General features: G+C 40.1%; 1 protein-coding gene across 1 annotated transcript in view; it reads left to right on the top strand.

Moving 5' to 3' along the window:
• The window catches only part of DCC (DCC netrin 1 receptor), a 926,782-nt gene that overhangs the window by 397,054 nt on the left and 504,547 nt on the right, over positions 1-25,181 (top strand). The window contains exons 6-7 of the mRNA XM_058168106.1: positions 15,394-15,548; positions 23,604-23,724. Of these exons, the coding sequence (XP_058024089.1) occupies positions 15,394-15,548; positions 23,604-23,724 (276 nt within the window). The remainder of the gene's footprint in view (positions 1-15,393; positions 15,549-23,603; positions 23,725-25,181) is intronic.

The raw sequence follows: 25,181 nt of genomic DNA, 5'->3' as shown, positions 1-25,181 counted from the left end.
CAGTTATGTGGGCATCACAGAACAGACGTGTTCACACTTTCATTTTCACGTGGGCTTTTAATTTTCAATGAAAGAATGGCTTGTGGTTTCCAATTATTTTTCTCCTTTGTGTCTTTCCTTGTATAGCCATGTCTTCAAAGAAAATTCTAAGCCTCAAAGCAAAAAACAAGCAAGTTATTTCAAAGGATACCCCTCCTTAAAAAATAAAAAGTTTTGGAACACTCTCTGACTTATAAACAGACTGGATGGCAGTACATGTATTAATTTAATAGCAGTACTGAATGTACGTAGAGATGGAAAGTATATGCATTTGTAAATACGCATTGGAGAGGGTTTGAATGCAACACCTAATTATAAAATGGATATTTCTATAGGGAGAGGGTGTCAAAAAGTCACATTTATGTCACCACCATGAGATTGAAATTCTGCCCCCTTTTTAGAATAGAATAGAATAGAATAGAATTTTTATTGGCCAAGTGTGATTGGACACACAAGGAATTTGTCTTGGTGCATATGCTCTCAGTGTACATAAAAGAAAAGATACCTTCATCAAGATACAGCATTTACAACACAATTGATGGTCAGTATATCAATATAAATCATAAGGATTGCCAGCAACAAGTTATAGTCATACAGTCATAAATGGAAAGAGATTGGTGATGGGAACTATGGGAAGATTAATAGTAGTGCAGATTCAGTAAATAGTTTGACAGTGTTGATGGAATTATTTGTTTAGCAGAGTGATGGCCTTCGGGGAAAAAACTGTTCTTGTGTCTAGTTGTTCTGATGTGCAGTGCTCTATAGTGTTGTTTTGAGGGTAGGAGTTGAAACAGTTTATGTCCTGGATGTGAGGGATCTGTAAATATTTTCACGGCCCTCTTCTTGATTCGTGCAGTATACAGGTCCTCAATGGAAGGCAGGTTGGTAGCAATTATTTTTTCTGCAGTTCTAATTATCCTCTGAAGTCTGTGTTTTTCTTGTTGGGTTGCAGAACCGAACCAGACAGTTATAGAGGTGCAAATGACAGACTCAATAATTCCTCTGTAGAACTGAATCAGCAGCTCCTTGGGCAGTTTGAGCTTACTGAGTTGTCGCAGAAAGAACATTCTTTGTTGTCCTTTTTTGATGATGTTTTTGATGTTAGCTGTCCATTTTAGATCTTGCGATATGATAGAACCTAGAAATTTAAAGGTTTCTACTGTTGATACTGTGTTGTCTATGGGTGTCATATGTTTATGGGTGTCATATGACCCACACATACATTCATTCATTCATTCATTCATTCATTTCATCAAGCATGTATTTTATGACAGATACAAGTATAAACATAATTATAAATACATGAAAAGGATACAAATAAAAGAAAACATTAGGACAGGGATGGTAGGCACACTGGTGCGCTTATGCACGCCCCTTAAAGATCTCTTAGGAATGGGATGAGGTCTACAGTAGACAGTCTAAGGTTAAAGTTTTGGGGATTTGGGGAAGAAACAACGGAGTCAAGTAGTGCATTCCAGGCATTGACAACTCTGTTACTGAAGTTGTATTTTCTGCAGTCTAGTTTGGATCGGTTTACCATGAGTTTGTATCTATGGTGTGCTCTTATATTGTTTTGGTTGAAGCTGAAGTATTCATTGGCTGGTAGGACATTGTAGCAGATGATTTTATGTACTATGCTTAAGTCAGACTGAAGACGGCGAAGTTCTAAATTGTCTGAGCCCAAAATTTCAAACCTGGTGGCATAAGGTAATGTAAAATTACCTTATATAATATACCTTATAAAGTAATGTAAAAAAGGAAGCTGGGGCTTCAAATTACACATACACAAGTAATATTTTTATTCCCCTTCCTTCTTTTACTATTCTGATTTGCCCATTTGCTTTCTTTTTCTTTCCTCTTGGAGGCCATCAGAGGAGGTTTTCAAAAATAGTCTGGACAACAATTTGGCCAGAATGGCATAAGATCTCCTGCTTTGAACCAGTGTTGGACTAAAAGACCTCCAAGGTCTCTTCCAGTTCTACAATTCTATGTTCTTTAAGGATGCCTCTGACATGCGAATAGCTTCAAGCACAGGATCAGGAAGAAGCTGGTTAAACACATACCCAAACATGGCTAGTTCCTTGTTCCCTTGCCTTGAATTAGTCCTTCGATCAAAATGGCTTCCCTTTCTGCAAAGTAGATCAAACAACTATGGCACAATTTGCATTAATTTACTTATTATTATTTTTTACGTATTTCAATAAAAGCCCCAAAGAGTTACCTGTTAATGAGGACTTGTTGAATTTAGCAGTTGGCAAGTCTTTTAAAAACCTCAGTACTGAAATCGAAGCAGCACTCAGAGAGTTAGTGAAAACAGCAAGAAAATCAGTTGCTTTTCTCTCGACAATATTTATTTTCAATAGGGTGACTGTTCTCCTTCAGCTTTCTCAATTCAGTAGATTGGGTCAGCTATTTGCTGAGCTGTTATGCCTTTCCACACTCCCATAAATAAATAAATACTTGGCAGCCCTCCAAACACATCCCCATTTGGGTCACTTAAGTTTATAAACCAGTGGCTTCTTGCAAATGGGCTTAGCTCAGGACTTTCCAACATTTTTGTTTGCCTGGACAACATTGAGTGAAGAGGAATTATCGTGGGTTGCATATGAAATACATACATGGATAAATAGAAAAATCACATAATAATGTTAAAAGTTTGCGATCTTGAAGGACCAGCTGTCCAGGGCCTCATGCGGCCCATTTGCTGCAGGCTGGACATGTCTGGTTTATCTTATAGTATGAATCCAGGCACTGTTCTTTGTAAAGCATGAGTTACAAACCTGGAGTGTTATTCAAATATCCCTTCCTCTCCATGGTTATTCATAGCTTGTATTTTATCGTAATTTTCCTTATATATATACTTTATTGAACTTTTTTACATTAAAAGCATAGGAAAAAAGGAAAAAGAAAAGCTTATATCATTTATCAGCTATTTGTGGTATTTTTCATCTAACAATAATCCGTGCAATAATGACAAACATTAAATTATACATATTTGTGTTCTTATTTTATCTATTGATTATACTTAGTAACTAAATATTCCTATCTCCTTTCCATCCATCCATACCACCATTCCCATATACCATAAAATACTGATGTCTCTTTATCCTTCAGACTCAGAGTTAGTTTGTCCATTTCTGCACAATTCATAATCTTTTGTATAATAAGTCTCTCTGTGGGCACACATGGCTGTTTCCAACATTGAGCGAAGGCCATCCTAGCAGCAGTTAATATATGTAGTATTAAATATTTTATACTCTTCACGTATTTTTTTTAAAAAAATCTCCAATAAAAAAAGTTTGGGTTCTAGATCCAATTGTTCATTCGTGATTTCTTGTAGCCACTTTTTAATTTTTAACCAATATTTACGGGATTCGGGGCAGGACCACCACATATGGTAATATGTTCCCTCTTTATTTTTACATTTCCAGCATATGGGAGACATTTTGGGATACATTTTCGCTAGTCTCGAAGGGGGTAGGTGCCACCTGTAAAACATTTTATATGCATTTTCTTTGTATGCTGCTGATTTTGTTAGTTTATAATTTCTGTTCCATATTTTCTCCCAATCTGATAAATTTATATTGTGTCCAATATTTTGACCCCGTGCAATCATACATCCTTTCACTACTTCTTCTTCCAATTCTACTACTAGCAAGTATTTATAAATTTGGGTAATATTTTTTTTGTCTGGCCCTAGTAAAAATTTTTCTAATTGCTGTAATTTATCCTATCTTCAGTTACAAAATCGATACAAACAAGATGTAAAAGAATATGGAGTATATTTTATCGTAATTTTAATGTGATTTTATATATTTATGGTTTCAGCTTAACGTTGTAAGCCACCCAGAGTCCACTTGGGATGAGATGGGTGGCAAACAGATTTAACAGATTAACAGAGTTGGAAGGGGCCTAATAGGTCATCTAGTCCAACCCCCTGCTCAAGCAGGAGACCCCAAACCATTTCTGACAAATGGCAGAGAAATGGCTACCGGGTGGCCCACATGCAACAGTTCTAGTACCTTTTCCCGTAATTTTTCCGGAATAACCATCCTATCCCCCCATAACAGACACCCCCCTTGAACAGATAATTCTTCCCGTTTCTTCGCAAAGTCCCTGAAACGCTCACCCGGCACAGCGGGCCATCCCCTCAACACCCATCCAATCACAGTCCTTATGGTAATGTCCTTGTAAGACGCCCTTGCCACTTCCTTGGACGTGACAGGGCCAGCGTCCCAAGAGTCAATCAGTAGGACGGGTATCCCTGGGGCTGGATCTTCAATAGTCTCTGGTAACGGGCATCTGCTCAAAGCGTCCGCATGCCCCATCTCCTTTCCGGGCGGTGGACCAGGTTGTCCGAGTATCCCGCCAGGAAAATAGTCCATCGAGTTAGTCTGGGTGACAGTCCCACGGGCATGGGGCGGTCGCCCGCTAACAGGCCCAACAGGGGTCTGTGGTCCGTTACAATTTCAAAGTCTCGGCCGAATACATATTCGTGAAATTTTTCACCCTGAGACTATAGCCAAAGCCTCCCTATCCAGCTGGCTGTAGTTCCTTTCAGCCAAGACATTGTTCGGGAGTAATATGCTATAGGGGCTTCTGTTCCATTCGGTAACCTATGGCTGAGCACAGCCCCACCCGTAGGGGATGCATCGCAGACCAGGACTAATGGCAACGTGCGTTGTATTGGATGAGGAGGCTATCACTAGACAATAGGTTCTTTACCCTTCAAATGCCCTATTTTCCACTTTCCCCATGACCACGGCATTCTTAGCCAGTAGCTTATGCAGCGGTTCGGCTATTGTCGCCTTGTTCTTGAGAAACACCGCATAGAAGTTGACCAGACCCAAAAATGCCTGCAACTCCGTTTTATTTTTTGGGGCTGGGGCCTTTCTGATGGCCCTCACCCTGCTCTCTGTGGGGTGAATCCTTCCCTATCTATTCTGTAGCCCAGGAATTCTACGGATCCGACCCCGATTTGGCATTTGTTTAGCTTAACTTTAAGCCCGGCAGACCGGAAAATGCCCAAAACTTTCCTAAGTCGTACCCTTAGTTCCACTAGATTTTCGGCTGATACCAAAACATCGTCAAAATACGGTACCACCCCGGGTAGACCCTGTAATAGTCGCTCCATTAGATTCTGGAACAGCCCTGGGGCTACACTCACCCCGAATTGGAGCCGGGTGCATTTGAATGCGCCGCGGTGTGTGACAATGGTTTGCGCTTCGGCTGTGCTGCTATCTACTGGTAATTGCTGATAGGCTTGAGCCAAGTCTAGTTTGGCGAAAACTTGCCCTTGTTCCAATGAATGCAGTAAGTGTTGCACTACTGAGACGGGGTATGCACTCTTCTGCAATGCTTTGTTTAACGTTGCCTTGTAGTCAGCACAAATCCGGACTGACCCGTCCGGTTTGACTGGGGTGACTATGGGTGTTTCCCATTTTGCGTGATCAACGGGCACTAGTATTCCCTGGTTTACTAGTTTGTCCAGTTCCCGGTCAATCTTGGGCTTTAGGGCGAATGGAACCCTCCTAGCCTTCAACCTGATGGGGGCAACCTGGGGGTCTAAATTGAAGGAAATAGGGGTCCCCTCGTACTTGCCCAAGCCATCTTCAAAAACGTCCTCGAACTCCTTCAGCAGTTCACTCTTGAGGTCGATTTCACTACGGAACACCCCGGTCACTCCCATGCCCAAAGCCCGGAACCAGTCAAGTCCAAGCAAACTTGGTAAGGTTCCGTCGACTATGGTGATTGGCAGGGTTTTCTTGAACTGTCCATACTTGACTTGGACTGACGTTCCCCCTCGCACAGGAATTCGGTTTCCTTGGTAGTCTTGAACTCGTATATGCTGGGACTGTAACCTGCGCTTCGCGATGGCTGGCAAGTCCCTCTTGAGGGTGTCCCATGACATCATTGTGATAGATGAGCCGGTGTCCACCTCCATCTTGCAAGGTACCCTTCGACGTGTACCTTTGTAAAATCTTTTCTCTAGCAGCGTCGATGCTAGGGCTACTCTTGCTGAAGTCTGGTTTAACCGCCCTTTTGAATGGACCAATCCGGGCCGCTTTGCGGTTCCCGCGCCTGATTGGTCGGTTTGAATTTTGGCGGAAGGTTGGGGGCTCGACAGGCCTGCGCTATGTGACCCTTCTTTTCGCACCGCCGACACGTTGCGTCCTTGAATTTGCATTGTTGTCGTTGGTGTTGGCCCCCGCAGCTCATACATTCACTCCGGTCCTCTTTCCCCGGCTTCTGGGTGTGGAAAGCCTCTTCCTCTTCCTCACCTTCCGACTCGGCCTGGACTTCCTCGTTGTGGACCGGAGTTGCTTTTGCTCCAGCTCCTGGCGCTGTCGGCTTTTGCAAAGTTTCTGCCGCCTTGGTCGACATCTCATGAGCCCTAGCCTCGTCCAGCGCTAGGGCCAGGGTTAGGTTGCTCTTGGACAGCAGCCGGCGTTGTAATCGAATGTCTCTTACCCCGCAAATGAGTTGTTCGAGTAAGGAGTCCTCCAAATCTCGGTACTCACAGTGATTTGCGGCTTTTCTTAGCGCTGCCATGTACACGCTTATCGACTCGCCTTCTCGCTGTACCCTCTGCCTCAACTCGAACCGTTGCACGAACTTTGAGGGTACTGGGGCGTAATGCGCTCGAAGTGCCGTTTGCAGCGTCTGCCACGGTACCGACTGTACCGGCGTTGGCTCTGATAGCGACTCTGCGGTGTCGAAGACCTCTGGACCGCAATGGCTCAGGAAGTATGCCCGCTTCCTGTTGTCCGAAACTCCTTGTAGTTCGTTTGCTTCGAGGAAACACTCGAAACGAGCCATGTATGACCCCCATTTCTCCTTTGCTGGGTCGAATGGCGGTGGCGGCGTGTAGCTGGACATCGCTACTCTCCGTCCTTGAAACTGGCTGGGTTCGCGCCTTTTTTCCCGATCTCACTGCCTACATCCCACCTTCGTCGCCAGTGTTAGATTCGGGCAATAACGAGACAGGAGACCAGATGAGTGACAACAGCTCTTTAGTTTATAGTGAACCCAGCAAAGAACGTCCGGCAAAACCCCTCTTTATATACAGTTTTCTCCGGTGCATTAACCAATCAGGAACGTGCAAGTTCCCGCCTAAATTTCCCTCCAAAAACTCTTAAAGATACATTACAGTGTTCTTATTTTATCTATTGATTATACTTAGTAACTAAATATTCCTATCTCCTTTCCATCCATCCATATCACCGTTCCCATATATCATAAAATACTGATGTCTCTTTATCCTTCAGACTCAGAGTTAATTTGTCCATTTCTGCGCAATTCATAATCTTTTGTATAATAAGTCTCTCTGTGGGCACACATGGCTGTTTCCAACATTGAGCGAAGGCCATCCTAGCAACAGTTAATATATGTAGTATTAAATATTTTATACTCTTCACATATTTTTTTTTAAATCCCCAATAAAAAGAGTTCGGGTTCTAGATCCAATTGTTCATTCGTGATTTCTTGTAGCCACTTTTTAATTTTTAACCAATATTTACGGGATTCGGGGCAGGACCACCACATATGGTAATATGTTCCCTCTTTATTTTTACATTTCCAGCATATGGGAGACATTTTAGGATACATTTTCGCTAGTCTCGAAGGGGGTAGGTGCCACCTGTAAAACATTTTATATGCATTTTCTTTGTATGCTGCTGATTTTGTTAGTTTATAATTTCTGTTCCATATTTTCTCCCAATCTGATAAATTTATATTGTGTCCAATATTTTGACCCCGTGCAATCATACATCCTTTCACTACTTCTTCTTCCAATTCTACTACTAGCAAGTATTTATAAATTTGGGTAATATTTTTTTTGTCTGGCCCTAGTAAAAAATTTTTCTAATTGCTGTAGTTTATCCTATCTTCAGTTACAAAATCGATACAAACAAAATGTAAAAGAATATGGAGTATATTTTATCGTAATTTTAATGTGATTTTATATATTTATGGTTTCAGCTTAACGTTGTAAGCCACCCAGAATCCACTTGGGATGAGATGGGTGGCAAACAGATTTAACAGATTAACAGAGTTGGAAGGGGCCTAATAGGTCATCTAGTCCAACCCCCTGCTCAAGCAGGAGATCCCATACCATTTCTGACAAATGGCAGAGAAATGGCTTTTTCTTGAAAGTCTCAAGTGATGAAGCTCCCACAATTTCCGAAGGCAACTTCTGTTCCACTGGTTGATTGTTCTCACTGTCAGAAAGTTCCTCCTCATTTCTAGGTTGAATCTCTCCTTGGTCAGTTTCCATCCATTATTTCTTGTCTGGCCTTCAGGTGCTTTGGAAAACAGCTTGACCCCCTCCTCTCTGTGGCAGCCCCTCAGATATTGGAAGATGGCTATCATGTCTCCCCTGGTCCTTCTCTTCACTAGACTAAAATAAAATAAAATAATATAATATAATATAATATAATATAATATAATATAATATAATATAATATAATATAATATAATATAATATAATATAATATAATATAATATAATATAATATAATATAATATAATATAATATAATATAATATAATACGAAAACATTAGATAGATAGATAGATAGATAGATAGATAGATAGATAGATAGATAGATAGATAGATAGATAGATAGATAGATAGATAATAAATAATAGCCAACTGGTTTATTTACTAAGCCATGATAAATAAAACATGACTTGATGTATAGAACAGAACAGAATAGAATTTATTGGCCAAGTGTGATTGGACACACAAGGAATTTGTCTTGGTGCATATGCTCTCAGTGTACATAAAAGAAAAAATACGTTCATCAAGGTACAACATTTACAACACAAATGATGGTCAATATATCAATATAAATCATAAGGATTACCAGCAACAAAGTTATAGTCATACAGTCATAAATGGAAAGAGATTGGTGATGGGAACGATGAGAAGATTAATAGTAGTGCAGATTCAGTAAATAGTCTGACAGTGTTGAGGGAATTATTTGTTTAGCAGAGTGATGGCCTTCGGGAAAAAAACTGTTCTTGTGTCTAGTTGTTCTGGTGTGCAGTGCTCATATTGTCGTTTTGAGGGTAGGAGCTGAAACAGTTTATGTCCAGGATGTGAGGGATCTGCAAATATTTTCAGGGCCCTCTTCTTGATTCGTGCAGTATACAGGTCCTCAATGGAAGGCAGGTTGGTAGCAATTATTTTTCTGCAGTTCTAATTATCCTCTGAAGTCTGTATGAATGTATGAATTTAGTCATGATGTCACTGGCAACATGAGCACTTGAGAAAGATTCACATGTTCAGAGAAAGTCAACCGATAGAGGCAAAGGTGCTATATAGACAAAATTGTATCAAAGGTGCTTTTTCAAAAGGCAACTGACTATATTGCTTCCTTGAGAAAGACATTGCGCTTCTCATCCAAGAAGCTTCTTCAATTCTAAATGACTGAAGGGGATTAAAACTGAAGAAGCTTCTTGGATGAGAAGCGAAACATTTTCCTCAAGGTAAAAACCAGGGTTGGGTTTCAGCAGGTTCTGACCAGTTCTGGAGAACCAGTAGTAGAAATTCTGAGTAGTTCAGAGAACCGGTAGTAAAAAATTTGACTGGCCCCGCCCCCATCTATTCTCTGCCTCCCATTTCCCAGCTGATTGGGAGGAAATTGAGATTTTACAGTATCCTTCCCCTGTCACTCCCACCAAACCACGCCCACCAAGCCATGCCACGCCTACCAAGCCACACCCACAGAACCGGTAGTAAAAAAATTTGAAACCCACCACTGGTAAAAACATAGTCCAGTTACCTTTTGAAAAAGCACCTTCGACACAACCATGATCTGGATGACTGAGTATCTCCGTAGACATTCGGAAATTGTACTTCACAGCATAGGACAATGCTGACTCTGTGTTTGGGCTTAATGCCACAATCTTGGGAGATAAAGAAGAGAAACAGAGTAATTCATGGATTCTAGAGATGCAGGGCTGGCCCCGGAGAGAATCCTCTTGGCAGCCTTGCGGTTCTTCTAAAATAATAATGAAAAATAAGAGATGAACAAATGCATAGGACCATCAATAAGGTCTGAATATGGTTTATTTCAAACTGCCGCAGGGCTTATGCTATTGTGAACAACATATGAAAAAGAGCAATATGTTTCTAACCGGTGAAGTTGGGTTCCTTGCTTTACTAGTAATCAAATTAGAATTTGATGATTGCTTCACATTTGATCGAAATGGTACCATCTCATAAAAACAGGGAGGGTAGTAATATAATGGAGTGCCTATAACTGCAAGGCTTAGTCTGATTCCCTTTCATCTTTTTGCACTTAACTTTTAGAGCTGAGAACAAAGGTTATCTACTCCCTAGAGCAACAAATTGACAGGATAGGAAGAAAGTAGACTAGTTCAGCTGTGATCCTTCTTTTTAATATTTCCACATTTATTTTAATTTCAGCTTCTACCCCCAGAGATTTTTTTCTTCTTCTTCTTCTTCTCTATCTCAGAGCTGCATCATGCAAGTTATAAAATTCCAGCTGTACATTATGATTTCTATTCCTTCTTAGGTTTGCTGTTTGGGGTATCCTTTGGACAAAACCTTGATGAAAAATAAATCATGAACATTGATTGGGTTTAAACTTACTTGTTTTCATTCCCCTCCTAGATTTGTGATTCTTCTATCTACTTCTGAATCAAGAATTATAAGAGAGGTTGTCGGTAGTTAAAATTAAAATCCATGTGAAAATTCAAATAGAGTCTTTTCCTATATTTCCAATAGAAATATATATATATATTTCCAATACATACATACATACCATATTTATATTTACTATATAAGTTCAAGGTTGACTCAGCCTTCCATCCTTCCGAGGTGGGTAAAATGAGGACCCAGATTGCTGAGGGCAATATGTTGATGCTGTAAACTGCTTAGAGGGGGCTGTAAAGAACTGTGAAGCAGTAAATAAATCTAAATGCTATTGCTATATAAGAGCCATGATGGCACAGTGGTTAGAATATGGTTTTGCAGGCTGACTCTGCTCACTGCCAGGAGTTTGATCCTGACTAGCTCAGGGTTGAATTAGCCTTCCATCTTTCTGAGGTCGGTAATACGAGGACCCAGATTTTAGGAGCCAATATGCTGACTTTGTAAACCACTTAGAGACAGCTGTAAAGCACTATGAAGCGGTATATAAGTCTAAGTGCTTATCCCTTCTCATTCCTATGTGTCTGCCTCAAACTCGGGTCCTGTACTAAAGGCCTGGGAGTTTGAGTGTTCTGTGCAGGATCTTAACTATTCCTAGCACTGCACTGTTCTGGATAGAGAACTATATGGTCATTCCCGAGATCTGTTAGAGCCCCTCTCCTGGCTTAGGAGTCACAGCCCCAAGTGTTCCTTCCTACTACCATTGAGATCACCTTGGCTTTTTACATTCTACATTCTCTCTAGTTCATCCTTCAGGGCCTAATACTTCTCCAGCTTCTCTTACTCCTTCCCAATGTTACCGTCATTTGGTACTGTTACATCAATCACCACCAATGTCTTCTGATTCTTGCCTACTACCAGGTTACCTGGTTGATTAGTCAGTACTATCTGTCTGTCTGGATCTGGAAGTCTCACAGGATCTTAGCCCCTGTTATTTTCTATGAACTTCTATGGAATCTCTTATCTGAACTTGGGATGGTCTAGCCCAGGGGCCTCAAGCCTTGTCAACTTTAAGATTTGTGGACTTCAAGTTTTACTGGCTGGGGAATTCTGGGAGTTGAAGTCCTCAAGTCTGAAGGTTGCCAAGGTTGGAGATCTCTGGTCTAGCCCATACATGGTGCAAATATTCCTGCATACAATGCCAACTATTGTTCATGTTGTTCGTGCCTGGATTGTTGTATGTGTTGAGCTGTTTCTGAAGCCTCTTTGCATAGTCCAGACCTTGGGTCCTGTCTGGTGTGGGCTTCCTTGAAGACTACTTGGAAACTTCAGCTATTCTGGAAATAGTTAGCTCTAATGACAATCATAATTTCCTAATGGAGAAGTGCCCCAGTGCACTGCCTGTATATTGAGGTCAAGGTGGTTGTAATACCTAAAGCCAAGTGAGCATAACTCCCAGACAGACACCCCTTTTCCTTACTCACTCAAATTTTGATCATACATGCTGTCTTTACTTAAGCTTGCTTATTTGTACCCTATGACTATCATTAAGTGTTGTACCTTAGAATTCTTGATGAACATATCTTTTCTTTTATGTACCCTGAGAGCGTATGCACCAAGACAAATTCCTTGTGTGTCCAATCACACTTGGCCAATAAAAAAGTCTTCTATTCTATTCTATTCTATTCTATTCTATTCTATTCTATTCTATTCTATTCTGAGTTTAAAATTTGGATTAGAATGGCGCTTACCACATTAGATTTGGCATTTAGGAACAGCAGCCAGAGATCAAGGTCTCCAACAATGTACAAACTGAAGTTGGATTTTCAACCCCTTTCCTGTGATAACCCTCTTTTCCTCTTCTCTCTCTCTCTCTCTCTCTCTCTCTCTCTCTCCTTCCTTCCTTTCATCCTTCCCTCCCTCCCTCCCTCCCCATCACAGCACAATTTCCTAGTTCCAGTGCTCATCAGTTGACCAGACTATTTCCTAACTTCTCATTTCCCCAACTGTCTCTTCAAGAGCTAGGTGACAGTCGTGCTAGTCTTGGGAATAACCGCAATAAATCTCAATGCATTTGAAAAGAGCAAATGCTGTCTGCCTTCCCCTGGCTTTACCCTCTGCTGACTGAAAGAGGATGTCATTTCCAAAGAAGACATTTTGAGAAAACGGTGAAGTCACCTGGTCATGCACTTTCCACAACTAGCTCCTTTGCCAGTAATCTTACAATTGGCTGCTGAGGTACTTTTGTGGGCTCATTATAGGACATTCTTGGCATTGTTCATTGTAAGCTTGAATACTTGCATGTCTTTGATACAGAATTTCATTTCTTGGCATCTGAGCTCTTGTCACAAAGTAGAATGAGATACCAATATGGAGAAAAAGAGTTTTCAGAAAATAAAAAGAAAATGGTTTTTTTTGAAGTCACCCAGTAATGTTTCATTGTCAGTGGTATATTGGCAGAAGAAGGAAATTGAACACCGTTCTCTTTTGAAATAATTTATTACTATCTCCTTTGAACAGCTAGGAATTGATTACAAAAATTCTTTGATCTCCTATATTGCATTCCTCTTCAGGTTTGTAAAATCTAGTACCCTACAAATAAATTGGCTCTTATAATTCTACAGCTGTTGTATCATGTTGTTTGGGGAAGAATGGGAGTTGAACTCCCAGCACATCAACCAGGATACAAGCCTGGGAAGTTAACAGACTTAACAGTAACAGAATTGGAAGGGACTTTGGAGATCATCTAGGCCAACCCTCTGCTCACGCTAGGGGTACTAGGGATTCGAACCACCAAACTGCTGAGCTTTCTGATCGACAAGCTCAGTGTCTTAGCCACTGAGCCACCTAGTCAGGCTTAATATCAAGTTAATATCATTATTGGTTATTTTTATTCATCTTTTTGTATTATTCCTCTTTGAAAAATGACATTGCTTCGTTTAACTTTGATAACTGTTTAACATTATCAAAGATATACACAATTTTTTTCAAAGCTGTATGATAAAAGAAATGTTCCAAGCTCTTTTTCCTTTATTCTTTTTCCTTTACAATTTTGTAACAATTGATTCCAACAACATCCAGAGATATTTTGGAGAATTACTGCTACACTACCTTGTTCTGACATGCCTATTTTTAACTTGGTACAGGTAGTCCTCGACGTATGACCACAATTGAGCCTAACATTTCTGTTGCTAAATGAGACATGTGTTATTTTAAAGTTGTTAGCTTTGATATGGTTGTTTTAATATAGAATTGCTGAAGACCAAGGATGTATATTTTTAAATAGACATATGTTTCTTCCTTGGCTTACATATTTCATAAAAGTCCTTTGGGTTGATGGTTATTTACCTCATCCCAGTTTTGGGCGTGATGCTTTAATGGCCCTTTTATAACTAGTGGACTTCAACTCCCAGAATTCCTGAGCCAGCCATGCTCAGTCATAAAGGGGCCATTGTTCCCTACCTCTGCTATAACCACTACCCCAAACTGCCTCTTTAGATATCTATAAGGGTAAAATAAATATAACAATCTATAGGTCTGATAATTTTGCAACCCAAAGAACTCAGTATTAGTTATACATGCATATTCTATTAGATAATTCCTCCTTGTATTGATACAACTGTAAAAACCGTATTATTCAGACATTACGCATGGCTGCTTCAGAAACACAATTGCATTTTCCATGTCAAAAAACAAGCCGTGGATGCTATCCTGAAAATTAAAAATCTAATCTGGCTTTCTTGCAGCTATGAATATTCAAAATAATGAATATTGTTCCCTTGTTGAAAGCTGACGAACAGGACCGATTCCCTCCACCTCCCGTCTTTTTTGATGATAGAAAAACTCATTAGAAATGTGATGTTATTAGCAGTTTCTCTTGAATTGCAAATTTCTATCATACTATAACTAGTATTATGATAATGATGAAATTAAATTAAATTAGCATATCACATACTATACAGGAAAAGTGTTAATACATTATAGTAATACAAGACAACAGATAATTGCCAGCTTAATAAGAATTTGTCCTCTGAAAAGATCATTTGGCTTACATCTTCTTCCTGCAGGCTTGGAAAATTGTTGCTCATACTAGTTTATTTTGTAAAGCCAATCACAGGTTAAGTAAAAGACTATCTATCATAATACTTTGGAACTGGATGGTATATTTTTATTTATTTATTTACTTATTTATTTATATCTTGCCTTTATTATTTTTATAAATAACTCAAGGGGGTGAACATACCCAATATTCCTCCCTTCTCCTATTTTTTCCTACAACAACCCTGAAAGGTGGGTTGGGCCAAGAGAGAGCGACTGGTCCAAAGTCACCCAGCCAGCTTTCCTATCTAAGGTGGGACTAGAACTCACAGTCTCTTGCTGATTGGTCCAAAGTCACCCAATCAGCTTTAATGTCTAAAGTGGGACTAGAACTAATGTTCTCCTATTTGCCCAAAGTTACCCGGCCAGTTTTCATGCCTAAAGTGACATCGTAACTCATCTTCTCTTGGTGTTTGGCTCAAAGTTACCTAGCTAGCTTTTTTGTCTAAGGCAGGACTGGAACTCATAGCCTCCTGGTTATTAGGCCAATACCTTAACCATCCAATTTTGATCTACTGACTAGGTTTCGTCTGATAGCTGAGGATTTGTCACAGATAAATAATTGCATATCGGTTTTCTGATAACAGCTTTCCTTCCCGCCTTGACTTCTGATCTCTCTTTCTCTTTGTTCTTGCAGTTCCTCCGTGGTTTATCACTCACCCTTCAAATCTCTATGCCTATGAAAGTATGGACATCGAGTTTGAATGTGCTGTCTCCGGAAAACCAGCCCCTACAGTACAATGGATCAAGAACGGAGAAGTTGTCATTCCTAGTGATTATTTTCAGATAGTGGTAATTATCAGTGCTTGTTATATAACACCTTGTGAAACCAGTTCAACAGCATCAATCTCAATTGTAAAATGATTCCAGCAAATTTGTTTTTTTTTTAATGGTCATAGAGCAAGGTGAGCTTTCAAAGTTAGCACTTGGCTAATAATGTACACGGCGGCTTAGTGGCTAAGACGCCGAGTTTGTTGATCGAATGGTTGGCAGTTCAGCAGTTCGAATCCCTAGTGCCGCGTAACTGGGTGAGCTCCCATTACTTGTCCCAGCTTCTGCCAACCTAGCAGTTTGAAAGCATGTAGAAAATGCAAGTAGAAAAATAGGGACCACCTTTGGTGGGAAGGTAACAGCGTTCCGTGCGCCTTTGGCATTTAGTCATGCCGGACACATGACCACAGAGACGTCTTTGGACAGTGCTGGCTCTTCAGCTTTGAAATGGAGATGAGCATTGCCCCCTAGAGTCGGGAACGACTAGCACATATGTGCGAGGGGAACCTTTACCTTTTAATAATGTAATAAGATACATCAATTAAATGATTGTGTTGAAAGTAAGGATGGAGAGGAAAAAGATGAAAGCCATTTCTCCCATGACCTTCTGTAATTTCTGTTTCAAGTAGTTTTAATCATAAGAACGATGCCCAACAAGCCATCATTACAGGTATATATCTACATATGATAGGAACTGGAAATACCTCACAGAAGGCAGCTCCTTGAGAGTCAGGGAATACGTCTCAAACTAATCCTGCCAAGACTGCAGACATAACCCTTGTAACATCTTCCCTTTTTCATTAATGCAACTATCACATTTTAAACCCTTATAAAACCTTATTAACCTTATAAGCATTATATATATACATTAAAACAATATAAAACACTGTATTATTAAAACATTATAAACATTATAAAACATTGTGAAACATACAAAGGTCCGATGCAAGCAACTGTAGCATCTTCCCTTCATATTAACACAACTATCACATATTAAAACATTAGAAAACACAACTATTACATATTAAAACATTATGAAACATTATGAAACATACAAAATTCCAGTGCTAGCAAATGTAACACCTTCCCTTCATATTTACACAACTATCATATATTAAAACATAATAAAACATTGTGAAACTGTCAGCCTGCCCCAGATCAGTGTTTGAGAAAATAAAAACCCAACTCCATCATGTTGAAGAAATTGGTAATTTATATCAGACAAGTCTGGATGCCGCAAAAGCAAAGCTGGAACTGGAAGTAAATCAAAACCCCAGAGTCATATTCTCTCCTGAACCCTCCCCCTACTAGAGGTCAATTCAGTAATAGTCCAATGTCTTCTCCCTCCTCAGCCACGTGTAGTTTCACTTCCGATATTCTCCCTCTGTCAATCTTCTGGATGGAATGTGGAGTCAGCAGCTGCCGTTACATTCACGCGCCAAAACAATTCAAACATCTATTTTCAAAAAGGCTTTTCCCCTCTCCCACACATGCAATGTCAGCCGACGCTGGGAACAGTGAAAACCTCCCCCCTCCTCCATGAAGCAAATAAGACATTCAGTAGAGCAAACTTTTAACAAGGTAATAAAACAGTCAGATAATCTAGTAGGAGAAATACACTAAATTAAAGCGGAGGCTGACAGAAACATACAAAGTTCCGATGCAAACAATTGTAACAATTCCCCCCCACCCCTTTGCTCTTTTCTAATAACTGGGTTTTTTTTTAATTTCTATATAAGTGATTTTAATTAGTCATCATCTGTTGAGAGTGATGATATCATAACACTACGCAATAATTTAGCTAGATTTGTAGACCAAATCAGATCTATAAGAAGGTATACTTTGCAATGCAGGTTAAGTGGGTGATTTTGACCCAGTTAAGAACTTTTGTAGTACTCCTTGAAAAAATACCCTTCCAATTATACTCTTCCAATTCTGACATATGTTTAAACTAAGTAATAAAGCACCCATATCTTATTTGTACCAAGCCCTATTCAAAATGTGCTTTATTCAGTGACTTCTCCTCAACCATGGCCTGCTACACTCAGGGCCTCTGGTGGCTCAACAGACTAATGCAGTCTGTTATTAACACAGCTGCTTGCAATTACTGCAAGTTCAAGTCCCACCAGGCCCAAGGTTGACTCAGCCTTCCATCCTTTATAAAGGTAGGTAAAATGAGGACCCAGATTGTTGGGGGCAATAAAAGTTGACTTTGTATATAATATACAAATGGATGAGACTATTGTTTAACACAATGTAAGCCGCCCTGAGTCTTCGGAGAAGGGCGGGATATAAATTCAAATAAAAAAATAAAATAAAAAAAAAGTATCATTGACTTAATCTTGAACTCACGAGACAGTTTACAAAGTGATAGTCCTTAAATCAGTGTTTTTCAACCTCAACAATCTTAAGAGGTTTAACATCCAGAAATCCCCAGCCAGCATACCCAAATTTTTGGAGTTGAAGTCCATATATCTTATAGTCTGTAGAGATTCTCAGTTATCATGGTTGTCCCAAAGGTGCTTTTTCAGGAGGCAACTGAACTTTCTTGTTTTTTTCTTTTGAAGACATTTTGCTTCTCATCCAAAAAGCATCTTCAGCTCTGACAGGATAGTGGGGAATGGAAGGATTGTGGGGAATGGAAGATATAAATAAAATAAATGGATATAAATCCTTCCATTCCCCACTATCCTGACAGAGCTGAAGAAGTTTCGTGGATGAGAAGTGAAACGACTTCAAAAGAAAAAAACAAAGTCCAGTTGCCTCCTGAAAAAGCACCTTTGGGACCACATATCTTAAAGTTGTTGAGGTATGGATGGAAACTAATCAAGGAGAAAAGCCCTAAAATTAAGGAGAAATTTCCTAACAATAAGACACTGAAACGGCTTATCTCCAGAAATTGTGGGTGTGCCATCATTGGAGGTTTTTAAGAAGAGATTCGATAACCATATTTTTGAAATGGTATGGAGCAGAGGTGGGTTTCAGCAGGTTCTGACCGGTTCTGGAGAACCGGTAGCGGAAATTTTGAGTAGTTCAGAGAACCGGTAATAAAAATTCAGACTGGCCCCGCCCACATCTATTCTCTGCCTCCCGAGTCCCAGCTGATCGGGAGGGAATGGGGATTTTGCAGTATCCTTCCCCTGGAGTGGGGTGGGAATGGAGATTTTACAATATTCTTCCCCTGCCATGCCCACCAAACCATACCCACCAAGCCATGTCACACTCACCAAGCCACACCCACAGAACCGGTAGTAAAAAAATTTGAAACCCACCACTGGTATGGAGTCTTCTGCTTGTGCAGGGGATTCAACTAGAAACCTTCCAACTCTGTTATTCTGAGAAACACGGCCGTATATAAAGGAACCACAGAACCATCATGCCAAGCAGTCTCATTCTGATTTTGCTTCCTTCTTTAGTTATATGTTAAAAAAATGGGTGCCTTTTGTTACATGCACTTTTTAACAAGCCAAAAGTAACTTCTTCCCAATAAAAACTAGACATTTGAAGAAAATTTCCTGTCAGGAGAAAAAAAGAAAAATTGATTTCCCCATTTTCAGTCTCCCATAGGCCCAATAATTTCCAAATGGTGTAGTAGTATTTTTCATGTTTAAATCTGAAAAAAAGGCCAGAAGGGAGTCCTTGAGGCCAGGAGGTTTCAGAAAATCTCCACAAAACAGAGAAAAATTGCCAAAGAAGTTATGCAGCACTGCAGTATAAATCTGTAGCTTGACCTAAAAGGGAATACTGTAAGAGCATGATCACTATACAAAGATCTGAGAAAAAATGTCGGGTCTTGATGCATATTCAGAGAAAAATGGGCTTGAGATCAAACTGTGAAGAATATTTGCTGTTCAGAGTGAAACTGTTGGGTTCTTGGTGCTCTCTGAGCCTGGTGATTTTCTGGCTAGCACTGATGATGTTACCTAGTTGGGTAATGAAACATCTTCCCCCCCCCCAAAAAAAAATCAAGCTGAGAGATCACCAAGAACCCCACAGATCAAACTGTTTGATGTGTGGGGTCCTTGGTGCTCTCTGAGAATGGTTGTTTTTTTTGCAGACGTTTCATGACCCAACTAGGTAACATCATCAGTGACTGCAACTGTGCGACTGAAGAAAAGGCCCATCATTATATGAAAATTGAGACTTTATCAAACAGCATATACACACATTTCAGAAAGGAAGCACCTTGATACAGAACTTCTGTAATATTTTTAACAGAACTGCTAAATCAAAAGTTAATATTCTGTATCGTAAATGGATACCTGTGTGACAACTCTGCACTCACAAATGTGGCATGTTATTTTTTATTTCAGAAGACGTTTACTGGGGCTTAAAACACTATGACCACACAGTACTATTCCCCAGTTTTAACAGCTTAGTTGTAAGCGATGTAACACATCTCGTACATAAGGCCATTAGTCTGCTGATACAAGACCCTTCTGTCAATAAATGGACAATGATGATCTAAATCAAACACCTTTTATTTATAAATGGCTTGGAATCCTTTCTCCTTATTTTCAGAAAATATCTGTTCAAGTCCATGCAACCTTACCTATTACTGTTTATAAGAAAGACAATAATAATAATAATAATAATAATAATAATAATAATAATAATAATAATAATAATAATAATAATAATAATAATAATAAAGATAATGCAATTTTGCTTGCCTGGAATTTTATTTTGCAGTTCTAAGCAAAACTGCTTCTATTTTCTTTTGTGTTCTCACTCAGAAATCTAAGTTTTACAGCAGAGGGTGCCAACTTAGAATTTTGTAGCTGTCGAACAGACTGACCTTCAAATCATTTTTCTTACTCGGAAGAAATATTTGAAAAACAAGGAGAAAACAATGAACAATTCAAATGCACTTCATATGCAAGATAGTAGTGGAGATGTTTTTTAGTAACAATTTTAAGTGCTAGATAAGAAATGTGAGCTACATTCTGCTCTGCAACATTATTGTTCTTTTAACAGCATAGTCTTTGGCTTTATAGCAGCGTAAACAAATAAGAGTAGCACATTTGCTTAGAAAATATACATTTTATTAAAGTTCTAGGATAGTGATGAGGGGAGATACATATGAATAGATATCTATATATTTGTCTCATTCAATGTTTTCTCAATGAAGTTAACATTTAGGCTTTTTTAATAACTATTTTCTTCTATAATTAGGAATCTCACATGCTAAAAATGTTAAGACGTAATGTATTAGTAATTTTTAAATTTATTTATTTTTATTTATTTTGCTATTGTCTTCTTCTAGGTTCTTTTCTCTTTTACAAACATCCTGGGCTAAGCTATAGTTTAGAAATACCCCTTATGATAAAGCATAAAATTTAGAATAAAACAGCACTATAAAACAATGCCTGCTGTTTAAATAAAAAAAGGCAAATGCAGAAAACAAAAGATATAAATATCAACATTGTCAACTTTACCATTTTTCTCAGGTGCTTAGCAGGGTTCGGTATGAATCATCTTTATCTCCCTGAGGAGAATATTTGAGAGCCTTGCTCAAATCAACAATATTTCAGAAAATAAAGATATGTGACTGCTCACTTTTTCATCTAATTTTATTAAAGCTTTCAATTAAAAAGTAAAAATTAATACAAACTACATTTTTTTAAAAAATAGAGGGTGTAGAAAAGGAAAAACAGAGAAAAATACAAATTACTTCATCCTGACAAGTACAAACAATGCTTTGTCACTACTCTCTTAAAATACAACAGATGCATTCTGCTCGTGATAACTCATCTCTCAATTTTAAACAAAATTTTGAAAGTTATTCATTTCTAGTCATGTGACAGCTACCTCCGTATATTGGGAAGTTTGCTTAGGAGGAAATGAATTGTCCATCCCATTTCTGTAGTTTCTGGGAAATTCAAGTACGATATACAGTTGAGGTAATTAGGTTTGTCTAGCACAGTGATGGCGAACCTTTAAAGCACCGAGTGCTGAAAAGGTCATGCGGAAATATTGCACAAACATGCACATGCTCGCTGGGGCCACACTCCAGAAAAGTTGAATATCCAGGTTCTAGCATTCATGCATGCCTGAAGATCAGCTGGCCAACGCCCATGCGCAGGCTGGTTTTCGGCACTGCTGCACACGTGAAGGCATCGCGCTCTGGAAAAGCCAAACTTCCGGGTTCTGGCGTGCATGCACACCTGACAATCAGCTGGCCGGCGTCCATGCACACACCAGTTTTCAGCACTGCCATGTGCGGAAAGGATAGCTGATCATCGTGTGCACATGCATGCCAGAAATCCAGAAGACAAGCAGGCAAGGCTGCGCGTGCCGGGTGACATGGTTTCACATGCCACTTTGGGCATGCGTGCCATAGGTTCATCATCACGGGTCTAGCATATCAAAGAGAAGAATTGAGGGGACATGATAACCATCTTCCAATACTTGAGGAGAAATCACAGAGTAGAGGGGAAGAAGCAATGGGTGGAAGTTCATCAGAGGGAAATTCAACCTGCAACTAAGAAGAAATTTTCTGACAGAACAATTAATCAATGGACTAGCCCAGGGGTCTCCAACCTTGGCAACTTTAAGCCTGGCAGACTTTAAGCCTGGCGGACTTCAAGCCGCGGTGTGGCTCAGGCTGTAAGAAGCTTGTTATTAAAACACAGCTGCCTGCAATTACTGCAGGTTCTAGTCCCACCAGGTCCAAGGTTGACTCAGCCTTCCATCCTTTATAAGGTAGGTAAAATGAGGACCCAGATTGTTGGGGGGGGCAATAAGTTGACTTTGTAAATATACAAATAGAATGAGACTATTGCCTTACACACTGTAAGCCGCCCTGAGTCTTCGGAGAAGGGCGGGATATAAATGTAAATTTAAAAAAAACAACTCCCAGAATTCCGAAGCCAGCTTTGCTGGCTGGGGGGTTCTGGGAGTTGAAGTCCACCAGGCTTAAAGTTGCCAAGGTTGGAGACCCCTGGACTAGCCTGTCTCTTGGAGTGATGGGTTCTCCATCACTGGAGGTTTTCAAAAAATAGACTGGATAACCATTTGTCTGGGATGGTAGAGGTTCTCCTGCCTTGAGCTATCACTAATTGCAACCTTCCCAGCCAATTTCTGACAAGCAAACTCAATGTGGGAAAGCTGGATTCATTTAACAACTAAGTCACATGATAGTGAGATGGGTGGCCCATAAATTTGATAAAGAAATAGAAACAAACAAGCAAACAAATAAATAAATGTCTACTGGATTAATATAATAACTGCAGCGATTCACGCAAAAAGTTGTAAAATCAGATGTGATTCACTTAACCACCTTGCTTAGCAACCAAACTCCCAATTGTGGTTCTAAGTAGAGGATTATCTATACAGGTAATCCTTGACTTACAACAGTTCATTTAGTGACCGTTCGAACTTACAATGACACTGAAAAATGTGACTTATGACCAGAGGTGAAATCTACTTACCTTCCTTACCGGCTTGGGAGTGCATGTGTGTGCACCACTTTTGATTTAGCGTCACATGCGCATGCAGAAAGGTAAAAAACACATTACTTCCTGGTTAAAACCAGGAAGTATTCACATTCAGGTGGATGGGTGGAGTTTTGCTCCGCCATCGCTACTGGATCATTGAACTACCAGCCATGATTGCTACTGGATTGCGTGATCCGGTCCTATCCGGTAGCATTTCACTCCTGCTTATGACCATTTTTTCACATGACTGCTGCAGCATCCCCATGGCCATGTGATCAAAATTCAGACACTCGGCACGGGACTCATATTTGTGTCCGTTGCAGCGTCCCGGGGTCAAGTGATCTGCTTTTGTGACCTTCTGATAAGCAAAGTCAATGGGGAAGCCAGCTTCACTTTAACAACTGCATTATTAACTTAACAATGGCAGTGACTTCTCTTAACAACTGTGGCAAGAAAGGTCGTAAAATGGGACGAAACTCACTGGACAAATTACTCACTTAGCAACCTTAAATTTTGGGCTCAATTGTGGTCAGAAGTCGAGGACCACCTGTACGCAAAACAAGTTGTTCCCAATGTGATCCCTTCCTTGAATTCACAGCTCCAATATAACCCTTTGGTTTGTTTTCTCTCTCTTTAGGGAGGCAGTAATCTGCGGATTCTGGGCTTAGTAAAATCAGATGAAGGCTTCTACCAGTGTGTAGCCGAAAACGAAGCTGGGAATGCACAAACCAGTGCACAGCTACTCATCCCCGAACCCGGTAAGCTGCAAAGAATGTACAGAATTTCCCGTTTCAATTTGTATGATTAACAGAGCTTTGAAATATGCCACCTTCTCCGGTCTGTGGCAGCATCCTTACTCATATGCTGGTTGGTTGCAATGACAGTGGTGGGTAATCACTCACGATATGCGTCAGCGGTTTCTACTTCAGGAGAAAGCCATTAGAATTTCCCTTAGAGGGAAGTGAGAAACCTCTGAGTTCATCAGAGCTATGGAGTATGTTAGATAGATGCATAAAGTATCTCCCTTGGGCAGAAATCCCATCTGGGTGGATAGAAACACATCCATGTCTAAGTGGTGCTTTTACTTCTGCTGACTCCTGGGATGAACTTTTCAGGAGCTTTATATCCGCCTCAAACAACCAGACCCATACGCGGAGAGTTCAAGATAGCTATTTTTATTATAAAGGAGACCCTGCGGATTTTATTCTGCTAGCTTTACCTACCGTATTTTTCGGAGTACAAGACGCTCCAGACTACTTTTGCACCTACTTTTTTTGGTGAGGGAAAAAAAGAAATCTGCCTCTGCCTCTGCCTCCCAGCAACTTTGCCTCATTGCAGCAAACAGCAAACAGCCTGCTTTACTTTCATTTTCATTTTCAGCATAGCTTGATTAGCACAAGAAAAAAATATATGCTCCCAGCAATTTACCTCTTTGCAGCAAGCAGCAGAGACCCGCGCAAAACAGCTGAGAGTCAGGAGGGCGATCCAACAATCAACTTGTGCTAATTAGGCTGCGCTGGAGCCGAAATGGGCTGTTTCTTCTTGCTGCTTGCTGCAAGGAAGTAAATTGCTGGGAAGCAGAGGCCAGACGGTGGGGGGCCAGCGGGTGGGTGGGGCTACATTCCGTGTATAAGGCGCACCTAAATTTTCACCCCCTTTTAGGGGGGAAAAAGATGCGTCTTATACTGCAAAAAATACTGTATTTATCTACTTGCATTTGCATGCTTTTGAACTGGTAGGTTGGCAGAAGCTGAGGCAAGTCACGGGAGCTCACCCCATTATGTGGAGCTCAGGTCTCGAACCTGGACAGCCGGCTTTCCAGCCGACAAGCCCAGAGTCTTAACTACTGAGCCAATGGGCTGCCCCAACTATTTATTATGTTCTTTATTATAAAATATAGGATTCATCCCAGGACTGACAGCATTCTCTTGGGAACCAACAGATATAAGGTCCCGAAGTTTGGTCCTAGCCCTTTGGCAATTGTGCAGTGACTCCCTGCTAATTCTGCACTTGAGTCCTTTATTTATTTATTTATTACTGGTAGTGAAAGCTTTATCAAAGATTATGCTTAGGGGTTCTGCTATATTAGTGGAAAGTTTTTTTAAGAGGTATGCGCATAGTCCATCAGGTCCAATAGATAGCGATGGTTTCAAGTTATGAAGAGCTTTTTCAACGTTATCTTCTGTGAAATCTATATGGGTTAAGTCATCATACT

This window comes from Ahaetulla prasina, chromosome 2, assembly GCF_028640845.1.
Source record: "Ahaetulla prasina isolate Xishuangbanna chromosome 2, ASM2864084v1, whole genome shotgun sequence".
In the NCBI taxonomy this organism is placed as follows: domain Eukaryota; kingdom Metazoa; phylum Chordata; class Lepidosauria; order Squamata; family Colubridae; genus Ahaetulla; species Ahaetulla prasina.
Note: the sequence above shows the minus strand (reverse complement) of the source record. Positions and strands in the feature narration are given on the sequence as shown.